This window comes from Nyctereutes procyonoides, unplaced genomic scaffold, assembly GCF_905146905.1.
Source record: "Nyctereutes procyonoides isolate TBG_1078 unplaced genomic scaffold, NYPRO_anot_genome, whole genome shotgun sequence".
In the NCBI taxonomy this organism is placed as follows: domain Eukaryota; kingdom Metazoa; phylum Chordata; class Mammalia; order Carnivora; family Canidae; genus Nyctereutes; species Nyctereutes procyonoides.
In genome coordinates, this window is record NW_026575025.1 from 1,961,929 (window position 1) to 1,982,774 (window position 20,846).

A 20,846-nucleotide genomic window follows, 5' to 3' on the forward strand; every position below is an offset into this window, starting at 1 on the left:
GCGAGGCAGAACTCTGTCCTAGAACAAAGAGAACCACAGGATTCCAGAGGACCACCAGGGATTCCAGCATCAGAGAAAGCGGAACTAATTGTTCCAAACGCCTCCTTTTGGGAGGGACGGGCCGGATAATTATGCTGTCACCCTCCGTTTCCCCCCGTCCCTCCGCCCTTAGGCCGGCAAGCGCAGGAAGTGCGCGGGGATCCTGGAAAGCCATATTTGGACCGGGCAGCGAGCCGGAAGTGGGTTGGAGGTGTGGCGGAAGTGGTTGGGGAGTGAGGAGCCCGGGAGGGGGCGGTTCCCTTTCTACCGCGGAGCCGGATGTTAGCCGAGCTTTGACAGGCGTGGCAGAGGGAGCAGTGCCTGACCACGGTGAGCTGCAGGGCGCGGGGTCTTCCTGGGTGGTGGTGGGGGGGGGGGGGAAAGGAAGGGACTAGACAGGTCACCGGAAGGGACAGGGTCCGGAGGGGGATGGTCCGAGGGGATCCGAGGATGGGAGCAGGAATGGGATGGGGCCTAGGAGCCTGGCTTTCCTCTTGAGGGGTTTCAGCCCCATTCCCGGGTCAGCACTGACGAGACCTCGGCTCCTTCGCTGCTTTCCTCCTGCACTAGGAGAAAATCCTAGGGTAGAGTCCAGGTCCCATCGCAGTCTTCCAGCAAGTCCGTGGGAAGGGGAAGTCTCTTTGGTCCGATCTGGGGAAGCTCTAAGTACAAGAAATTTGGGGGAAGTATTCCAGCCTGCCACTAACTAGGCCACGCTTTCGTCTCTATTTCTTATTCTTTGAAATGGGATAATTACACCCAGTACGGGTTTTGTAAATCATGAAGCTCCGTACCAAGGCGCTTGTAGCTCAAAGCCTTGCTATTGTATCATGGGGTTTGCATTTTCGCAATTCTGGAACCGCAACCAGGAAGGCGATCCGAATGCCAGAGAATACGATTTCAAGTTGTTATCTCAGGTCTTCGTGAAGATTGGGGGAGAGGCTTTACTTTGTGTTTTTATGGCCCTTCTCTGCACTTTTGGGATCACAGTCATTTAGAGAAGTGTTGAGGGATTGACCAGCATCGAGAGACCACCTTATGCAGACATAGATTAAAAGCTTGATTCTTCTCAAGCTCTTCTTGACCCACCTAAACTATTTGCTTATTTTTTCTGGTCCTCACTTTCCTCAAACAGTAAAATGGGCTTAGTAGTATAAACCTCACTGGTGCTGTTGGGAAGTTAAAAGTTTATGGTGCCATATAGCCCCTCAACAAATACTGGTTCCCTTCTCCATTTAGGAGATTACTTCATTCATTCATTCATTCATTCATTCAACAAATGACAGCATCCACGGGCTGAAATGGTCAGGGATTCTTAAATGGATTCCCAGAGGACCTGTGAACTCCTTAAAGGTGCATAGAAGATTTCATGCACCTGCTGGTTTTTCTTAGGGAAAAAGTCCACAAATTCCATCAGAATTTCAGAGAAGCCCAGAGGTTAGAACCTCTGCCTGAAATGACTCTCAGAGATTTTTGTGTAAGTAGGTGTCTTACCTATGGAGAAAGGAAATACTAATCTCAGAGTAAGGAATATTTTGTGCAGAGTGGAACAGAGCTCATAGGTGACTGGAGTCTTAGGCGGCCGGGATACTTCATGTCCATCACTTGATATTAGAGTTTCCCTGAGCCAGCTTCCCTCCCCCTCACACTGAGCAGGACCTAAACTTCAGGGCTCACAAAGCAGCAGCTGTGGGTTGGGGGTTGAAAACAACTGATTAGTTTTGCTGGAAAAGGTTGGGGGTGTGATGGGATAGGGGAGGGGTCAGTTCTGGAAGAAGAGACAAAATGGTGCAGGAATTACTGGAAAAGAGGTGGAGTTCAAGTTCAGCTCCCCTTTAGAAGGACGTGTCCCTCTCCGTCCCTCACCCATAGTTCTGCTCGCAGCTGTTCCTCCTAATCCTTTTGTTCCCTTTAGTGCAAGTGTTTTAGAATACTGAAGAATTATGTTTCTGGGAGGAGCCTGTGTTTCTATAGATAAGGACACTTAAATCTAGTTAGGAAAAAGACTTGCTCAGCATCTTTGCAACTTATTGGCTCAAGCAGGAGAACTCAAGCAGTTCCCTGTATGCCTCATTCCATGCCTTTTTCATTGCATCAGGCACCCACGGTGTGTAGAAAGGCTTCTCTGGGAGAGCTGTGGGCAGGGCTAATGGGCACCAAGAGCCTGGGCAGTGACAGAAGAGAAGGCATGGGGAGAAGGCTCAGGCCTAACAAGGGTTACTGTGAGCTGAATTTGGTCCCTGTTACCCAGTGGAGTCCTCTTTTGGGGAATACTCACAGCCATCTGGCTGAATGGGGGAAGGAGCCTGTGGATGAATCAGAAGTGGATTCTTCAAGAATTAGAGTTGCCTGCATTGAAGGCTTGAAAGGGGTGTGGAGCACAGCAGCCCTCACTGAGAGAAGTGCATTCCCGAATAAGAGGGTCATCTTTCTCTGTACTCATGGAAGGGACTTATACTTTGGTGGTATGCAGCAGGAGTGAGTAAGGATAGCAGATCAGAGGCCAGAGGAGAGAAAGAGAAAGGGGATTTGGTTTTTGTTTTATGGGTGTTTGGCTACTTGGCTGCTTGGCTTTGGCTCAGGAGCTTGGAATGGCTTTTGCCACTGAATCAGCGTGGTTACCCTGGTAACAGGGTGGCCGTTGCTAGGCATAGGGAGCCGGCTTACCATCCAGAGCCTATGGCTGTGAGGTGATGTGTGCTGGAGGTTGTCACGTGGCCTTAGAGCCCAAAGGTGTTGGGGTCTGGATCCTAGCTGGCATTTCCCCCCCCTCCCTGTGCCCAGTCCTGTCTTCACTCTTTATCTGTCCTGCTAATTCTCTTACCATATATGTCATTTTTGGGCTCCAGGAATGTAGTGGGCTGACAGCAGCCTCTCCTCTGGGGTTGGACTGAGTGGATTGAATCCCCTCCCTGACCCACATGGTGAGTTTGGGATGGGAGGGGGATGGGCTTCTGGTTAGGCCCAAGGCAGAAGGTACTGCCCTCTGGCTTCATGCAGCCCCGTCCTTACTGTCAGCCCCAGACCTGGACAAACCCAGCTCCAGAGTCGGCTCTTCTCCCTCTGTCTGCCCTAGCTGCAGGCTCCTGTCCATCCAGCCCTGTCCTGGATGCCATGGACTTCTCCCTTTTCCATTTGTGCTCGCCAATCCTTGAGGCAGTCTCTTGACCTTTCCTACTTTGAAACTTCTTGCATCAGGAGCTCCCTGGGGATTAGAGTGGGCTCAGGAGCCCCCAAGAGTCTGCAGATTCCATCCTTTCATGTTCCCATCCTGGGGCAAACCCAGCTGGCACCTTGACCATGGCCTTTTTTTCCTGGGACCCTGTAGTCTCTCACCACCTCCTACTCCCCTGGCCAAAAGTGAGGGGTGGAATAGCCAGAGCTACAATTAACCTTTTTCACAAATGGGGTTTGGACATCTCTACTCTGTAACTGTTGGGTCCTGGGAAGCTTCTGTGCTCTATGACCCCTGAGGAGAGGGGCATGGACTTCTTCCCTTGTGCAGCTGGGCCTGCACAGAGCCTGTACCACATGGGCAGTGGGCAGCACAGGGCCTGGCACGGCTTGTCCCTATCCAGCTGGAGGACCTGAGGGTAGGCACTGAGCTGTGCCATCCTCTGCCCCAGCTGTCTTTTCTGGCAACATGCCTACACTGTGGAGAACCCAGGGCTACATGGAGCTCTTGGCAAGGATGAGAGGTGTTGAGGAACAGAAACAGGAGAGGAAAGAGGGAGAGCATGGGGGCTTGCTGTAGCAGTTTCAAGGGGAAAGAGGGCATCGCTGACTTGCCTCACCTACCCCAGGTTTCTCCTCAGGTTCCGTGGAGTGACGCTGTGGGGGACAGGCTTGGTCATGGACCCGCTTTCAGAGCTGCAGGATGACCTGAACTTGGATGACACAAGCCAGGCTCTGAACCAGCTGAAGCTAGCCTCCATTGATGAGAAGAACTGGCCCTCAGACGAAATGCCCGACTTTCCCAAGTCAGGTGGGCACTTCTGTATCTCAGGCAGCCATATGTGCCTTAGAAGGGAAGATTCCCTTCCTCTTGAAGGGAGACCCCAGGAGAACAAGCAGGGCAAGCAGACCAGCCCCACGATGGGGCTGGGAGCACAAGTCCTACTGGGGGTGTGGGGTGTGGATCAAAGAGCATGAGTCTCAGGGAGGCCACTGCCAACCCCCCAGATTATCCCCTGACTTTTCGGTATTCCTCAGATGACTCCAAAAGCAGCTCCCCAGAACCTGTTACACACCTGAAGTGGGATGACCCTTACTACGACATCGCCCGGCACCAGATTGTGGAGGTGGCAGGTGAGCACACCCAACATTGCATCTTTTACCTCCTGGCTGGTCTGCACTCATGGCTTCCAGAAGCCAGCCCCTCATGCCATAGGGGAAGAAGCAGAAGGGGGCAGGGGCAGGAGCGGAGAGGGGCGGGTATGGACTCTGTAGTCTCACCCCTGATCCTGGGGCTCTTGAGCACCATTTTTAAAAATCACAGACTTGATTGTGATGACTGCTTGGTCTCTTCATCTGCAACCACATCCTGACCTATGACTCTGTTGTCTCTGTTGGCCGACGGTGTGTGGGAGGCAGTGTGACTTAGTGACCTTGAAGTTAGAAAGTGACTTGATTTCCAGCTCTGCTCTCTGAACTCATTTCTTCCTCACGGGGTCGCTGAGAGGATTACAATAATGAATGTCTGGCAGGGCCTAGCTGAGAGCAAAAACATAGCTGGCCTTGAATAAGTGGCCTTTGCCTGATATCAGCTTTTCTACCCCATGACTTACTGGGGACCAGGGAGGTACCAGTTCCTTTTGGAAGAAACCCTACCTCCAAGGAAGTCTGGAATAACAGAGCTTCCTTCCAGAAGTTAGGGGCCCCTTGGACCCCTGGAGGATCACCTTCCTGGCAGATGTGCTACCCTGCTGAGAGTGGGTATGGAGCCCCCCCTTGGTCTTGGCCTCCTCAGTGAGCTTCCACTCTTGCTCATAATGCGAGACCTAGAGCAGGGGAGGAAGCAAGGATATTGGTGACTGATTTCTGCCCTTAAGGTCTAATACTGCTGAAAGAGGAAATTAGAGTGGTAGGATGCTTTGTCTTTTCCCTAATGGTTGTCTGTTCCCACTTCTGAGGACAGACAACTGTAAGCTAGGGTGACAGCATGGCTGTGCTCTGAGGAATGGGGTGGGCAAAGGCGGCTGGGCAGCACTTGGCCCTGGAGCACAGTGGTGCTGGCTAAAGGGACCTTGGAGACTTCTGGCCATAGGGAAGCCACAGGGAACTCTCTCTCTCTCCTGAATGCTGGGCTCAGAGAGGGATGGGGCAATTGAAAGAGTTGTCTGTAATGTCAGAGATGTTTCCATGGCATTTGTGTTCCTGGTGCCTGCCCCTGGTCTGAGTCAGGGGCTTTGGCTATGATTTCTTTCACCCCTGCAGAAGCAAGGATGAGACTTCCTTTGTGGTCTGGTCCTCACCTGGGCATAGGAGAGTCACCCAAAGATTCAGAACTTTCTCTCCTCACTTCCAGAAATGGGCCTGATGGGGGCATTGGGGGGTTATCTGATGTGATGTAATGTAGTCTCTATCCTCCTGGCCAATGTGGCCAAGATACAAGGCAGAGCAGGGGGGACCCATCCCTACCCCGCACTGGGTGAGCCCTTTCCCCAATGCAAGCAGAGCTGCAATATGTTTCTGTTTCCCCAGGGTGTGATGAGCCTGAGGGGGCCCAGCCAGGTAGGTGTGTTCCTGGCTCTCTGTGCTTGGCCTCTGGGCTGTGGATCAAGAAGGGCTCTTGGTGGAGGCCACGTGGGGCCAGCTTAATTGCAGCCCCACTCCAGGGAGCTGGGAGCTGGTGGTATCTGGGAGCCGGAAGTAGCAAAGCATAAGAGGTTTGACGGGGTGATGCTGTGTGGGGGCACATCTAGATCCCAAACGGAAAGGGGCTCTTGGGGATGGAGCTCATGTCTGGGGGTAGGGGTGAGGGCGCTGGCTGTGAGCCATGGCCTGTCCTCAGTGCTGGCTTGGGGCCCCTCTGATGGTGGTGGCCCCATGGCTTTGCCTCTCTGACTGCTGAGAAGAGTATGGATTGGTGCCACCAGAGCAGGAGTCGTTTGATGAGACCATGGTGATGTCCTAGGAGGCCAGTTTCCCGGTATTGGAAACTTGAGAAAGAGCCCATGTTGGAATGGAGGATGGGTTATGTCCCTAACTCCTCCGTAGCCTGTGTTCTCCATGCTGGTGGAAGCTGTCATGCTTCACAGTCAGATTTGACTCAGTCCAAAGGAGTTCTTTCCAGTGGTATGCTGGTAAACGTTTAACAGTTGGCTCTCTGGAAAGGGAAAAAAAAAAAAAAGGCTATTATTTATTTGTAGCATTTGTAATTTCTACCACAGCAGATTTCAAGCACCACCATGATGTCAACTGGCTGTGGTATTCCTGACCATTTAACAATTTAACAAACGTGTGAGCCGGCTCCAGCACGGTGCCCCAGCCCCCACCTCCCATCTCCTTGGCCTGCTCTGCAGGTTGTGGGCGGGTGGTGGCTGGTCTGGCAGTTCCCAGAATGCCTGCTGGAGGACTGCACTGTTGCTGATTAACACCCAGGCCACCCTGGGAGCGTTCCTGATTGGTATCTGGGGAATGCAGAGGCTCCCTTCTCAGGCAGCTGTTCTTTTCCTGGTGCTTTCCACAAATGTCACATCTTCTCATCGAGCCCTCCTCCCCCAGGCTGCATCTGCTGGCAAATGCCAAGCCACCCAAGAACTTGAGCAATGGGACTCCGCTCCAGGGAGGGGAGGTCAGGGGTTGACCCACATCTCGTTCCTTGTCTGAGAGTCTTGCCATCCATCCCCTCACCAACCCTCCTTTTGCCCCCATCCCCGTTCTGACTTAAAGTGCATTTTTTTTTTTTAAAGTGCATTTTTAGAAGACCTACTCAGGAGCAAGTCCCATGGTTCTTCAGTGAGGAAGAACACATTACCTCCTTCAGGGAGCACACAGTCCAGTAAAGTGGTTCTTAGAACTGGTCAAAAAAAAAAAAAAAAAAACTGGTCAGAGTCCTCTCTGAGAATATGAGCAAGTGGACCTCTTCTCCTAGGGTAAATGTGCATTTTGTAATGTAAATGTGCATTTTTGTTTGTAATATTTTTCATTTATCATCATGGCCTTCCTCGGTGGTGGAGCCCTGGTTGAGAACTCAAAAGTTTCCCATTTATGGGGTGTTGAGGCCAGCTGAGCAATGGAGCCTCGGGCCCCTGGCCCCTCACTTCAATTGCTTGCTTAACCAGTTACTAGCTCTTTAAATTCCAGAGCCCTGTGAGCTCAGACTTCCTGTCCTGCCCAAGTCCTCAAATCTGCCAGCCAATGAGGGCTGCCTCTGTTGGGGGGTAAGATGAAAAGAAAAGAATAGTTTGGAATGCCCAATCCTCCTCCCTGCATTTTCCCCTACATTCCACGCCTTCCCTCTGCTTAGAGGGGAGTAGCCAGATGTTCCTCCCCTCATAGACTCATGGCAGAAGGCCCAGAGGTTTCTGAGGTTCCAGATTGTGCATGAGGCTGGATTGGCCAGACTGACCCTCTGTTCCTGCCCCGCCAGTCTTCCTTCTGCTTTCAGAGTCTATGGGAAGAGATCAGAACAGGCCTGAAAGCCACCCTCACTGGACTGGAGGGAACCCAGCACCTTGGGGTCTAGACAAGGGTATGAAAGAAAGCAGGTGACATCTGTTCCTTCAAAATGGACCTGCTGCTGGATGAAGCTGCACCTTCTCAGATGTGCTTGCAGAGGCTTCTCTGCTCCTAAGTCTGCAGAAACTCTGTCCCAGCCTTCGGGAAACTGTCTAGAACAGTCTCGTAACCTAGATATCATTGTGAACAAACTCTGGAATAGAACCATGCATACCATGTAATGCTGACCTGTGACTTTGTGCAGGGTACCAACGTTTCTTGAATATCTGCCACATGCTGGGCTCTGGACCAGCATGAGAGTTTCCAAGATGGATGAGACACAATTCCTGCTCACAAGCCAGTTGAGGAGACAGGCACATAACCAGTTCTACAGAAGAGTCAAAATATCACAACAGAGCTGGGTGATGGTTCAAACAGGGAACCCTGGAAAGGGACAGCTAACCTCTCTGGGGGGAGGAGGAGAGGACACAGGCTTTTGGGAGGAGATTATGCCTGGAATGAGTCTTAAGGATTCTAAGGAGTTAGCCTGGAGGAGGATTGCAGAATTGTCTTGAGACTCCGGCGAGAGAAATACCAGAGGCCTAAAGCTGCCTGATGTGGACTGGGTTGCAAGCCTAAGTGTGTTGGAAGTGTGCATGGTATGATCCTGGAGAGTCCTGTGAGTCATTCCGAAGAACATCTACAGGGCAGGGGGCCCAGATTGTTTATCTGGGGTGAAGTTCAGGAAGAAAGGAGGATTTAAGACAGGAGAATTGGGTGCAGGTAGGTGTTCATAGTTCTCTAAAGGTGGTTGGAGGGCCTGATCTAGAGGTTGGACATGGTAGTCAGACTGCTGGAATTGAGGTGCTAAATCAGGTCAAAGCATCGAGCCGTGCAGCCACCAGGGCCTGGGGCCATGCTGCCCTCATTCCAGAAACCTCCTTCAGCTCCTCTGATGAGTCTTGCCCCAGCTCTGCAGAAAAGGGTCAGTCAGAGCCTTGGCAACCACTTTGGAAAAGTACTGACTCCTCGGTTAGGTCAATGACCGAGAAGCATCAAGATCGTGGTTTACTAAATATGGAGAAGGACACTCAGCAAGCCACTGGGGGAGAGAGTCCTTAGTCCTCAGAGGCAGATGGAGGACAGACTCTATGCATTTCTTGGGTTGTGTAAGTATTTTCATTTGCCTCTGAAGCAGTGGGGATTAGGCAAGTGTGGTTTGGTGTCTCTGGAGAGGCGTGGAGATAAAGATGTAGGGAAGATTCCTGGGACATGGGTGAGTGGGGACCAGGCCTTGTCCTCACCAAGCTTTGTTTGGGGGTCCCTGATCTGTGGTGACCCTGGAAGACATCTTATCTTGGAGAGCAGTAGCGTATGTGTCAAAAGCCCCCTGCCTTCTTGACAAAGCCAAATGATTAGACCATCAGATAGTGACCAGTTTTGGATGAACACCCCTGAGTGATTACAGCCAAATGAGCATTTCCCCAGAGCATTACAAACTCCTCTGAACTCCGTGTTCTTTAGGAAAGAAAAATGAGACCTGACCATTAAGTAGTCACACCCATGTCCTCCGTGGCCTTGGACTTGCTGAGAAGGTAGCATCAAGAAGTTTTCCAAATACACGCTGCTCAGAGGGGGCACTTCTGGAATAGGCATGGGCTTTTAAAATTTTTTTTAAGTTATTATTTATTTATTCATGAGAGATATTTATAGAGAGAGGCAGAGACACAGGCAGAGGGAGAAGCAGGCTCCATTCAGGGAGCCCCATGTGGGACTTGATCCTGGGACTCCGGGGCTGAAGGCAGGTGCTCAACCGCTAAGCCACCCAGGTGTCCCAAGCATGGTCTTGCTTTGGTGGGTGTGACTCAGTTTTTTTAGTTAATCATTTTAAAATGTACAATCGGTGGTATTTAGTATATTCACAATGTTGTGCAGCCAGCACCTCTGTCTAGTCCCACGATTTCATCCATACCCTTGCCAGATCCCATAACCATAAGCAGCCATCCCTAATCTCCCCTCTTCCCAGCAGCTGGCAACCACTAATTAGCTTTCTGCCTCTGTGGGTCTACCTTTTCTAGATAACTCACATAAATGGAGTCATAAAATAGGCAGTCTCTTGGGTCTGGCTTTTTTCAGTTACATAATGTTCTCAAGGTTCATTCACAATGTAGCCATGGATCTGTAGGTACTTCATCCCTTGTTATGGCCACACAATGTTCCACTGCACGGATATACCATGTTTTCTTTATCCATTCACGCACTGATGGGCATGTGGGTGTTTCCACCAGGTGTAACTTTTTAAAAAGTTATGTTATTTTTTTTAGACCCCAACTCAGTAGCCCTGAGAGCAACCTGTCCCTCTTTCTTCAGTGGCACAGCCTTGAGTGCAGACAGCTGCCCAGAGGTATATCTGCTTCGGCCGCTCTGGCCCCTGCACTGCATGGTACAGGTCTCTCAGCCTGGCACCCTTCAGTTCCTCACCCCACTTCTCTCGATGGATCTTCCACTCACCGTGCTCCATCTTTCTCCACACCTAGGAGATGACAAGTACGGGCGGAAGATCATTGTGTTTAGTGCCTGCCGAATGCCCCCGAGCCACCAGCTGGACCATAGCAAGCTCCTGGGGTGAGTACCCACGGGGAAGGTGGTGAGACCTGTGCCCAGATCCCCAGTACCTCCTCATGCCATTCTCTTTACCATCACTTCCAGCCCAGAGGTATCAAACTACCTCCCTCGGTGCCTCCCCTCTTCTTCCGGGGGGAGATATTTTACATCTTGGGGAGAACACCGGGCCAGGAGTCAGTCCTGATTTCTAATCCGAGAAACTGCAACCTTGGCTTGTGGCTTCATCTCTTTAAGCCACTTTTCCTGCAAAACACAGCCCTTCTTCCTAGGGGTGACACCCTGCACATGAACATGCTACTGAACACAGTAAGATACTGTCCATGTGTGAGGACTGATTATGATGATGTGGTGCTTCTGCTGTGGTTGCAATTGTTCATCATTTACATGGATAGTGTTATTTTGTGCCAAATTTGGTACCACTGGCTTTTGTATCTATCTGGGTTCTGTTAGCAAATATACAACAGCTCTGGTTGGTCTGGAAATCCTTTTTTTTTTTTTAAGATTTTATTTATTTATTCATGAGACACAGAGAGAAGGCAGAGGGAGAAGCAGGATCCCCACAGGGAGCCTGATGCGGGACTTGATTCCAGAACTCTGGGATCATGCCCTGAGCCGAAGGCAGACGTTCAACCGCTGAGCCACCCAGGTTTCCCTGGTTGGTCTAGAAATCTGATGCCGGTCCGAAAGCTGATTGAAATCAGGACTTTGACAGACCTTGTTCTTTTTTTAAAGATTTTATTTATTTCAGAGAGAGAGCAAGAGCCAAGAGCAGGGGGAGGAGCGGAGGGAGAGGGACAAGCAGACTATATGCTGAATGTGGAGCCTGATATGGGGCTCCGTCTCATGACCCTGAGATCATAACCTGAGCTGAAACCGAGAGTTGGCCACATAACGGACTGAGCCCCCTCGTGCCCCTGACAGATCCTGTTCTGATAAGCACTCATTATTGAGCCCCCAGTGGGCCCCCGGCACGGAGGTACAGGACCTCCATGGAGGCAGAGTCGTAACGAACTTCTGAGGTGTCTTGATGTGTGTCCAGTTACCATCTTGCAATTATTTCCTTGTCTCTTTAAAGCGTTTCCTGAAACTGAAAGTGTCTGCACTGCCCATACCAGCTCTTTGGGATCCGGAATGATTGTGTGTGTGTAGGGGCTGGTGAGAGGTCAGGGACAGGCCAGGGGGAAGGGCCTGAGTACAGAGTCTGCAGTCCTGGTGAGCCAGGCTTGAGGCTTTCCAGCCTTGTGTGACTTTTCTCTCAGGCTTTCGGAGCCGATCTCCTGCCACCCCTTGGCCAGGCAGGCAGAGCCTTGTTCAGGCGCATCACGTGGCCCAGCCAGAAACAGGCCAGGCAGCTCAGCCTGAGGGTAGCTGAGTCACACACCCTACCCTCTGGTTTAACACAGCGTCTGAGTTGGCAGGTGACAGACTCCTGGCCAGATAATAGTGCGAGTGGGAGGAAGTCAGAGGAAGAAGATGGGAAAGCACCCAGTTTTCAGGAGAGAGCTTGCTGAGTGAGGCTGTACCATTCGGGGACTTCCTCCAACTTCTGGAAGCCCTCTACCATCCATCCTGTCTGTCCTCCATCCCTTCCTGGGTTGGGTCTCCCTGCCCCCACCTAGCCTGCAGGTCAGCGCTTTCAGTGTGGATCAGCCCCATGATCACAGCCTTGGCCTTTCCTGACTGGCCAGCCACATCTGGGGGGCTGAAAGAAAAAGCTTGGATTCAGAAGCCCAGTTAAACTTCATGGTGCCTCTACTAGCCATGTGTTTGGGGACAGGTTTCTTCTGAGCCCTATAAAAATAAGAATTGGGGATCCCTGGGTGGCGCAGCGGTTTGGCGCCTGCCTTTGGCCCAGGGCGCGATCCTGGAGACCCGGGATCGAATCCCACATCGGGCTCCCGGTGCATGGAGCCTGCTTCTCCCTCTGCCTGTGTCTCTGCCTCTCTCTCTGTGTGCCTATCATAAATAAATAATAAAAAAAAAACAAAAAATAAATAAATAAAAATAAAAATAAGAATTGTGTTCACCTCCCTGGGTTGTTGTGAGCATTAGGTAAGAGAATACACCTGAAATGCCATTGTATACACTAGTGAAGTATTACAGATTTCAAAGATTTAGAAAAACGTAAGTAGTTATAAAGAAAAAATATAGACAATGATAAAAATCTCCCTAAACCTACCACCCAGAGAGAAAACCACTATTTTCGTGTATTTACTTATTTTTTTTTCTATAACTTAAAGAGATCTTTGTATAGTCACTTCTGTATCTTACATAACGTTACCTTCTGAGCACTAAACACTCTTCAAGACATCTTTTTAAAAACATATTATTGGCAGACGTGTCCGGAAAAGTGAATTGTCATACTACTTGATGATTTTTTCAGAAACTGCATATACCCACATCAGCCACACCCATAAGCCTCCCTTTGTTCATACAGCCACTACCCCAAGGGGTAACCGCTCTCCTGACACCTAACTTCACAGATGGGTTCTGTCTGCGGAAACATCCTGTGAGTTATTCTATTTATAGATGGCCTGTAATTTATTTAACCAATTCTCTACTTTTGGACAGTTATTAGCTTACTGCTCAAAAAAAATCTTTTTTCCATTATAAAACAGGCTGCAGTGAACAGCCTTCTACAAAAAATGCTTCTGTTCATTTCTGATTGTTCCTTTAGGGTAACTTCCTGGATATATTTGTAGAGGGTCAAAGAGTATGAACATTTTTTTAGCTTCTGATAAACATCACTTTATTGCCTTCCAAAAGGCCATAACATCTAGCAAAGAAGGAGTGTGTTTTCACTACAATTTTTGCTATTTTATAGTTGCGAAAGCCCATCTTTCTATGTGACAGCTCTTTGCAAGCTGCAAAGTACTCAGTAGGTACAAGGGCTAGATTACCATGTAGCAGTAAGGACTGGAACCACAGTAATAGTCCAGCATTTGACACTTCACATGGCTGCCTGTGTGGGCTGAGATCAGCATCCATGGACCATGATTGAGGATACCCTCTCTGGGTTAGGTCAGGCAGTATCTGAGCACTTACTCAAATCCTTGGATACCTTCCCACTTTCCCTCCTTCCCTACCTCCCCTCAGAGGTCCTTAGCATTCTTGGATGCCCAGCCTCCCAGCCTGGAGTAGTGTTGTGCTGGGGCCTGGGAGTGGTTGGCCAACCAGAAAGAACTTTCCCTGGACTCCTTTCCTGTCCTGGAGTTCTTGTCTGTTCCCTTCATACTTTCCCACCTCAGGCAGGCTCCACACTTCTGTATGTGTGTGTTCAGGTGGCAGGTACTGCGTTGTGAACATAGGGAACTTGAGATGTGGCTCTTTTGTCCATGAAAGGTCCAGTGACTAGAGCAGGGATGGGGATCCTCTGGCCACCACGATCTTCTCTTTATGGCTTGTGTTGGGAGGTTGAGGTTGAGGTTCACCCTTTAGTCAAGGGTGAACTTTGGGGTTAGTTCATCTCCAGGCTTCACCACAAGCTCTGTGACTTTGGACAAGCACTTAATTTCTCTGAGCCTCACTGTACTGCCCTCATTTGTAAAGAGGGGACAATCTCAACCCCAAATGTTATGGGGAAGGGCTCATCTTTGTACACAGACTGCTTGGCAGACAGACACGAAAAGCTAAATATCGATGAACGGTGATTGTCATCATCATGATTAACTCAGGGCAGTCCTGCAGGGAGTCTTACTCTCATTTTTCCTACAGGTATGCGAGAGGGCTCCAGTTCCAGTCCTGGTGTCCTGGTTTCTAGCCAGGGCTGTTTGTTACCATGCTTCTTCCTCCACCCAGCGCAGCCACTACCCTGAACCTCCTCCACACAGCCTAGCCACAATAGGCAGCACAGGGGAGGGGCTGGTGGGCAGGCACAGGATCGAGGCAGGGGGGCCCCTCCTGACTCGAGGGAGGGCTGAGTGGGGCTTTTCTCTTGTAGGTACCTGAAGCACACCCTGGACCAGTATGTGGAGAGTGACTACACGCTGCTCTACCTGCACCATGGCCTGACCAGCGACAACAAGCCCTCCCTCAGCTGGCTCCGGGACGCGTACCGCGAGTTTGACCGCAAGTGGGTTGGGGCCCAAGTGGGTTGGGGCCTGGGGGCAGATGGCCCGGGAACCAGCAGCTCTGCCAGGGCCGGGGCTGCCCTCTGCTGGCTCGGGAGCTCGCTCCATGCCAGGGGGAGCCAGCTGCCCCCACCTGGGTAGAAGCAAAGAATCTGAAGTTGGAACATCCTGGGCTTAAATCCCAATGTCTGTACTTACTCGCTCGGTGACCTTTCATGTTACTTAACCTTTCTAAACCTCTGTTTCCTCATCTGTAAAATGGGACAACCACGGCACTTCCCCAAGGACATAGATCAGAAAGACACTAAAAACCTCGCTCTGTGCCACTCCCACCACACCCACTGCTGGGTTCCTGTTCCCTCCCTGCAGGTACAAGAAGAATATTAAGGCCCTGTACATTGTGCACCCCACCATGTTCATCAAGACCCTGCTCATCCTCTTTAAGCCCATCATCAGGTGAGCGGGCTGATGGGGGAGGGCAGTGGCCTCCCCGTGCTTCCCTTGGAACTCTGAACCAGATACCTGAGGAGGCCAAGCATCCCAGGGACAGGCCATTTGGGGGCTCTCCTGATCTCGGGGGGCTACTAAGGGCACGGTGGAAGCCTGCTGAAACGGGCCCACCACTGACCCTTGCCCTTTATTCTGCCGGCAGCTTCAAGTTTGGGCAGAAGATCTTCTATGTGAATTACCTGAGTGAGCTGAGTGAGCATGTGAAGCTGGAGCAACTGGGGATCCCTCGCCAAGTGCTCAAGTGAGGCGGGGGCAGGGACTGCATGGCAGGGACTGCATGTGCCCGCTGGGCACGGTGTACATGTGTGTCAGGCTGGGGGGTGTGGGTAGAATGTGTCAACCAGAGGGAGAGGGAGCCTTGAGAACCCTGGGGTAGGCAGAGGAAGTAGAGGTAATGATGAAGAGACAGTGGACACGGTCAGAGAGAGTGGGTTCAGATCCTGTTTCTGTCACTTAAAGAGCTCTATGACTGCAGCTCTTCAGCCCTTTGTCGGGTGTAAGGTGGGGACACTAGGAGGGTCAAGTGAAGTGACCATGTGCAACAGCACAGTCAGTACTTGACAGACAAGGCAACTCCAAAGTCAGGTTGGGCGCCTGATCCTCCCATCTGCTTCCCCAAGGTATGATGACTTCCTCAAGTCCACACAGAAGAGCCCTGCCACAGCCCCCAAGCCCATGCCACCACGGCCCCCTCTGCCCAACCAGCAGTTCGGGGTCTCGTTGCAGCAGTGAGTATGGGAGAGGTGGGTGAGCCTGGCATGTGGGCACCACAGAGGGCTGCAGACCCAGCTCACTGCCCTCGTTCCCAACAGCCTCCAGGAGAAGAACCCAGAGCAGGATCCGATCCCACTCGTGCTCCGGGAGACCATTGCCTACCTGCAGGCCCATGGTGAGTGCCAAGGCCGCTGGCCACAGGACCTCAAGGACCTGCCCCTTCCCCTTCAGCCCCGACCCTGACTCCCCTTTGGAACCTGCCGGGCAGGGCTGAGAGGCTCAGCGGCCCACATCCACCCTGCCTGGCACCCTGAGACAGAGCAGGTCAGGGAGTCTATACACTGCCCTAGAGCTAAGACTCACCAGGACCCACTGTTTCCCAGCTCTCACCACTGAGGGGATTTTCCGGAGGTCGGCCAACACTCAAGTTGTACGGGAAGTCCAGCAGAAGTACAACATGGGTGAGTGGTCTGGGGGGTGTGCCTGGCAGGGCCAGTATAGATCGTGTGTGTGGGGGATGGGGGCATGTATGGGACTGGGAGGGGCTTGTCTTCTGTTCCCTTATAAACAAGGGTCCCCTGTTCTGTTCCTGTCAGAGGTTCTGTGGCATTTGGTAGGATTACATGGGTCCCCCTCCTGCCTGGCTATCCCAGGCTTGCTGCCTCCTCTGTTAGGCTTCTGGGTCCCAGGTTCAGGTTCATTCAGAGATGAGGGATAACTGTGGTGTGTGCTGAGGGGCCCCATTCTACCCGGTCCCCTCGTCACACAGGAAGGGGGAAGGCCTGTGTAAGAAGAGGCTCTGAGGGAGGAGAGGCTCATGCCGTGGCTGCAGGCAATTGGGAAGTGGGGCTGCTTGGCCTCTAGATGGGCTGCTAGCCTCCAGGCTAGGCCCAGCTCCTCTCTCCCCTCTCCCCTCAGGGCTGCCGGTGGACTTCGACCAGTACAACGATTTGCACCTGCCAGCAGTCATCCTCAAGACCTTCCTCCGGGAGCTTCCTGAGCCCCTGCTCACCTTTGACCTCTACCCCCATGTGGTGGGCTTCCTCAGTGAGTGCCCCTTGCTTCCCTCCCCAGCTCTGTGCTTTTTCTGCTGAGCTGGGGTCAGGGCTGGACTCAGAGCAGGCAGGTTTGGCCTGTCCTCCCAGGAAAGTCTGGTTGGGGTCTCCCCTCTGGCCTCCCCTCCCCTCTGTCGGCTCAGCTGTGGGCTGCCGTGACCTGGGCCCCGGTCCCTTGCAGACATTGATGAGAGCCAGAGAGTGGAAGCAACACTGCAGGTGCTCCGGACGCTGCCTGAGGAGAACTACCAGGTGCTCCGTTTCCTCACTGCCTTCCTGGTGCAGGTGAGACCTTGGCCTCAGCCTCTGCTGTTCACCTGGAGAGGGCCGGGGGAGGAGCTGCCACCCCTGCTGCTCCCGGGTCTGGGAGGTGGGTCTGTGGGCCCTGCTAAGGCCCCCCGATTCTCTCCACAGATTTCTGCCCACTCTGACCTGAACAAGATGACCAACACTAACCTGGCTGTTGTCTTCGGCCCTAACCTGCTGTGGGCCAAGGATGCTGCCATCACCCTCAAGGCCATTAATCCCATCAACACATTCACCAAGTTCCTTCTGGATCACCAAGGGGAATTATTCTGCAGCCCTGACTCCAGGGGGCTCTGAGTCCTGCCCTGCTGCCCCTTCTCTGAGAGCCCCGACTAGGACTCTTCCTCCTGGCCTCAGCCTTACAGGAGCCTGGGGCTCCCGCCCGGGAAGGGGCCATGAGGCCCTGGGAGCTGGAAGCTGGGGCCAGCCGACTGGGCAGCTCTTCCTCCCCTTCTGTCCAGCCCACCTCGCCAGCCCTGGAAGCCTCGCTATAACCACGGGACATTTTTCTTGGCCTTATATTTCTCACTGCCTCCTTGGATCCCTGGCTCCTTGCCAGGCTCTGCAGAGCTGGCCTTGGCTCTTCCAGCAGGAAAAAGACTGGCCCTAGCAACTGCTTACCCACTTTCTCCTGCCTCTCTTTTCCTGGCAACTACAGATGCCTAAATCACTGCCAGCTGGGCTGGTAGCTGGGGCTGGTCCTCCCCTTCCCGGCTGCTGGGGAATAAGCAGCTGAGCTGAGCTGGCCAGGGCCGGCCCTGCAGAAGCACCCCCTTGCTTGGGTGAAGGCCTGTGTTCGTGCACCTGCAGCTGTCCTCCCCTCTAATGGGTTAGCCTTGGGTGTTGACACAGCTAGGGACTGGCAAGGCCAGGGTCTGCTTCTTACATCTGCCTCCTCTTCCACACGTCCTAGGTCAGCCCTTCTCAAGTGATACAGCCCCCAGGGTGTTTCAGCCCCCTGGCTCTGCCAGAACTGGCAGCCAGGGTGATACGGCTGAGTCCCAGCATCCATTTGGTATTAGACACCCCATTCCTACCCAGAGGCCCGTGTCTGGTTGGGCCAGTGACCAGCAGTCTCAGCTCCCCCTGCTTTGCCTTCCCTCCCTTCCCACGTGCACAGATTCTCAGCTTAAACTCTTGTGGACAGGTCTGTTGTGGGGTCACACTGGTCTCTGCTCTGGCCAGAAGCAACTCAGTGCCTCAGGATCTGTGGCTTCTTCTGCCAGCGAGGGACTCCTGGAGGGGCCGAATGGAGACCTTACTAATTCAATCAACCCGCTGGGGTAGGGGACTATGGGCCCCAGGGCCCTATCGTCTCTCAGAAAACCCAGACCCTGATGATTGGTACTTCTCATTCCAACTGTGTCTCTTAGAATTACATGCCTTCCTGGTGAACCCTGGGAACCCCACTTCCTGCAGCCTTGTCCCCTGGCAGCAGAGGGAAGGACCTGCTCAGTGGCCTTGCCCTCACAGCCTTGGCCAGAGCCTGTACTGTGCAGCCCTTATTGACCAGACCAGCCCCATCTGCGAGATGGGTGCGGCCTGGGTCCTGACTCCTGAGCTGTCTCCCCAGGACATTAGCTTTTCAGGACCCCGGGGGCCTGGAGTGGCTGCTGGTTCCCTGTCGGTCCCCGCCTCTGTAGCCCGAGCCTGGGTCTCTGCTTTCTGCCCTCCTTTGTATACCAGGTGTTGCGCACAGCCCCATTTACTGGGGAGCCTCGTGGATCTATTTGATCTTTCTCGGGAGCCTCGTGGATCTATTTGATCTTTCTCCTGTACCCTGTCCCACTGGTCTTGTACCCGGGGGAGGGGAGAGTACTGTGAATCAAGTGTTCACATTCACACTTAATGACTTCCTTGGCACCAATCATGTATTTCACCTTTGCACTTTTTGTATTTCAATAAAAAAAGGAGATGGAAAATTGCCCACCTGGGTGTTAGGAAGTACGCCTGGAGGCTCAGAGCGGGAAGTGTGTGGTTGTGGAAGATGAACAGGTGGGGCCTCAGGAAGTCCCCTCCCTAGTCCATCTGACCCCTTCCTTCTTTGTCTTGTTCCCTTGAGTGGGTGTGAAACCAACTTTCTAGTATCTTCCAGCCTTGGACATGTGAACGGTGACCCTCCGTGTTGTACATGTGCAGCATTCAAACTGGCCACCAAGTGCTGTGTCCCATGACCAGCGGCTCTTCTGTCCCTGAACAGAGGGCACTGTGGTGACAGCAGTGTAGGCTTTAGAGTCAGACTTGGGCTTGAGTCCCAGTGCCATCACCCTCCACCAGCTCCAAACAGTAACAGCCGTATTACCAGCCCACCTGAGACTGTGTCTTCATTTCTCTGAGGATCAGAAATGCACACAGGGCACAACAGAGCAAGTGCCCAGTGGTGACCAGAAGGACCATTGTTTCACAGAGGAATGGGGAGATGGTCCCAACCTCATGTAGCTGCTAGGATTAGAAGCCTTGTGTGACCATCTGCTTCTCCCCACCCTCCCTCCAGCCTGAGAGCCTTGGCTATTTCCACCTGCCACCCAGGCCCATACCGGCTAGGAGATAGCCAGTTTTCCTTTCCTTTCTTGAGCAGGTTTTGCTGTGCTTTAAAAATTAAGATGGTAAACTTTAAGTTCTGTGTATTTTACCACAATTTTTAAAGATAATGGTTTGTTACTGGGAGGGCAGGCCAGAATTTCACTTGGCACGGCGGTCAAGGTCAAGTTCCACCTGTCTGCTGCCTGCCTGTTGGTTGCAATCAGGTAATGGTAGCCTCAGGGGAGCCCAGCCAGAGCTGCAGGATCAAGCAGTGGTGCTAAGACCGAGGTTAAAAACAGGCACGGAGCTGCAGGAAACTAGTTTCATTGTACAACCGGCCCTTGCCCAGGGAGCTCCAGCAGAAGGCATGGGCAGCCTCTCACCAGTTCTGCTCAGCTCTACACTGGGTGACTGCTTACAACAGAGCAGCAGTATCCCAGGGAAACAGAGGGGAGCAGGACACCAGGAGAGCTGTTTACTCTGGTTGGGCTCCTGGCAGGGCCTCTGCTGAGTGACTCAAGAGCCAGTTTCCCCCTGCCTTGGCAACAGCAGGTCTCTGGGGGCAGTGTCGGGAGATGCTTTAAAGGGATAGGACACCATCATGAGACACAAGGCAAGTGAGCACTTTGCTTTTGTGGGGGAATCCCAACTGGAGGCAAAGACACAATGGACAGTCTCTTCACTGTTTCTGACTCAGGGTTGGGTGACTGTCCCAACTGGCTGCAGTTATCACGGCCAATGTCAGGGACAGTTAGCTAACAAGGTAGGGCTCCCAGGGCCTGCAACAGCAGCAGTGGGCCGCCTCATTCTTTTCAGCCCTAGGTTTTGGCTGAATTTAGAATTTTCGAACCGTTTTCTGCCCTAGTTTCAGCCTGAAGGGGGCAGGGAGGCAACCCACACAATAGTTGCCCTGGTCTGTCAGGCAGTTAGTCCCTTGCCTCTAGAACCATCTCTGCCTCTGGGACACTAGCTCCACCTCCCTCCCACTCCCGTCGTTCAGCACAGGCACAAGGTCGGAGTCAGGAGCTAGCTCTACCAGGGCCGAGATGCCTGCCACAGAAGTTCCCAAGAGGCCAGGCAGGAATAATTCCCGCAAGGCTCTTCTACTTGTGACTCCTCGGGGACCACCTCGGTGTCTGGCTCGGCCTGTCAGATCGGGGCAGCTGAACAAACTGCCCTTGACAGGCCCTTGACTTCCTGATACTTCACTCAATCCCCTCCCCTCTGTCTGGTTTGCTCGGCCACAACTCCTCATCCTAGATTAGCAAACAGAGGGCAGTTTACGGAGCCCACATTCCCTGTCTAGCCCTGCTGGAAACACAGCAGAGGCCTGAGCCGAAAG

The 20,846-nt window shown here is 52.6% G+C and overlaps 1 protein-coding gene across 4 annotated transcripts; it reads left to right on the top strand.

Annotated features, from left to right (window-relative positions):
- The first annotated feature begins 281 nt into the window (after window positions 1-281).
- Window positions 282-18,906, top strand: ARHGAP1 (Rho GTPase activating protein 1). Of its 4 annotated transcripts, none has more exons than XM_055314637.1 (14): window positions 282-369; window positions 3,855-4,024; window positions 4,252-4,347; window positions 5,743-5,772; window positions 10,239-10,326; window positions 14,267-14,398; window positions 14,766-14,852; window positions 15,049-15,147; window positions 15,527-15,634; window positions 15,719-15,795; window positions 16,004-16,081; window positions 16,539-16,667; window positions 16,857-16,960; window positions 17,090-18,906. In XM_055314637.1, the coding sequence occupies exons 2-14, from the start codon at window positions 3,892-3,894 to the stop codon at window positions 17,276-17,278; spliced, it is 1,350 nt and encodes a 449-aa protein (XP_055170612.1). In that variant the 5' UTR covers window positions 282-369; window positions 3,855-3,891; the 3' UTR covers window positions 17,279-18,906. The 4 variants fall into 4 exon arrangements, with proteins under 4 accessions (XP_055170612.1, XP_055170606.1, XP_055170620.1 ...); XM_055314631.1 differs by having other exon boundaries at window positions 283-369; window positions 3,843-4,024; XM_055314645.1 differs by lacking the exon at window positions 5,743-5,772 and having other exon boundaries at window positions 283-369; window positions 3,843-4,024.
- The last annotated feature ends 1,940 nt before the right edge of the window (window positions 18,907-20,846 follow it).

What these genes read in the sequence shown, in the direction of transcription:
- ARHGAP1 (XM_055314637.1), top strand. Translation starts at nt 3,892, where the DNA reads ATGGACCCGCTTTCAGAGCTGCAGGATGACCTGAACTTGGATGACACA. An exon ending in GCCCGACTTTCCCAAGTCAG is followed by an intron (nt 4,025 to 4,251) that starts GTGGGCACTTCT and finishes GGTATTCCTCAG; the next exon opens with ATGACTCCAAAAGCAGCTCC. An exon ending in GACCATAGCAAGCTCCTGGG is followed by an intron (nt 10,327 to 14,266) that starts GTGAGTACCCAC and finishes TTTCTCTTGTAG; the next exon opens with GTACCTGAAGCACACCCTGG.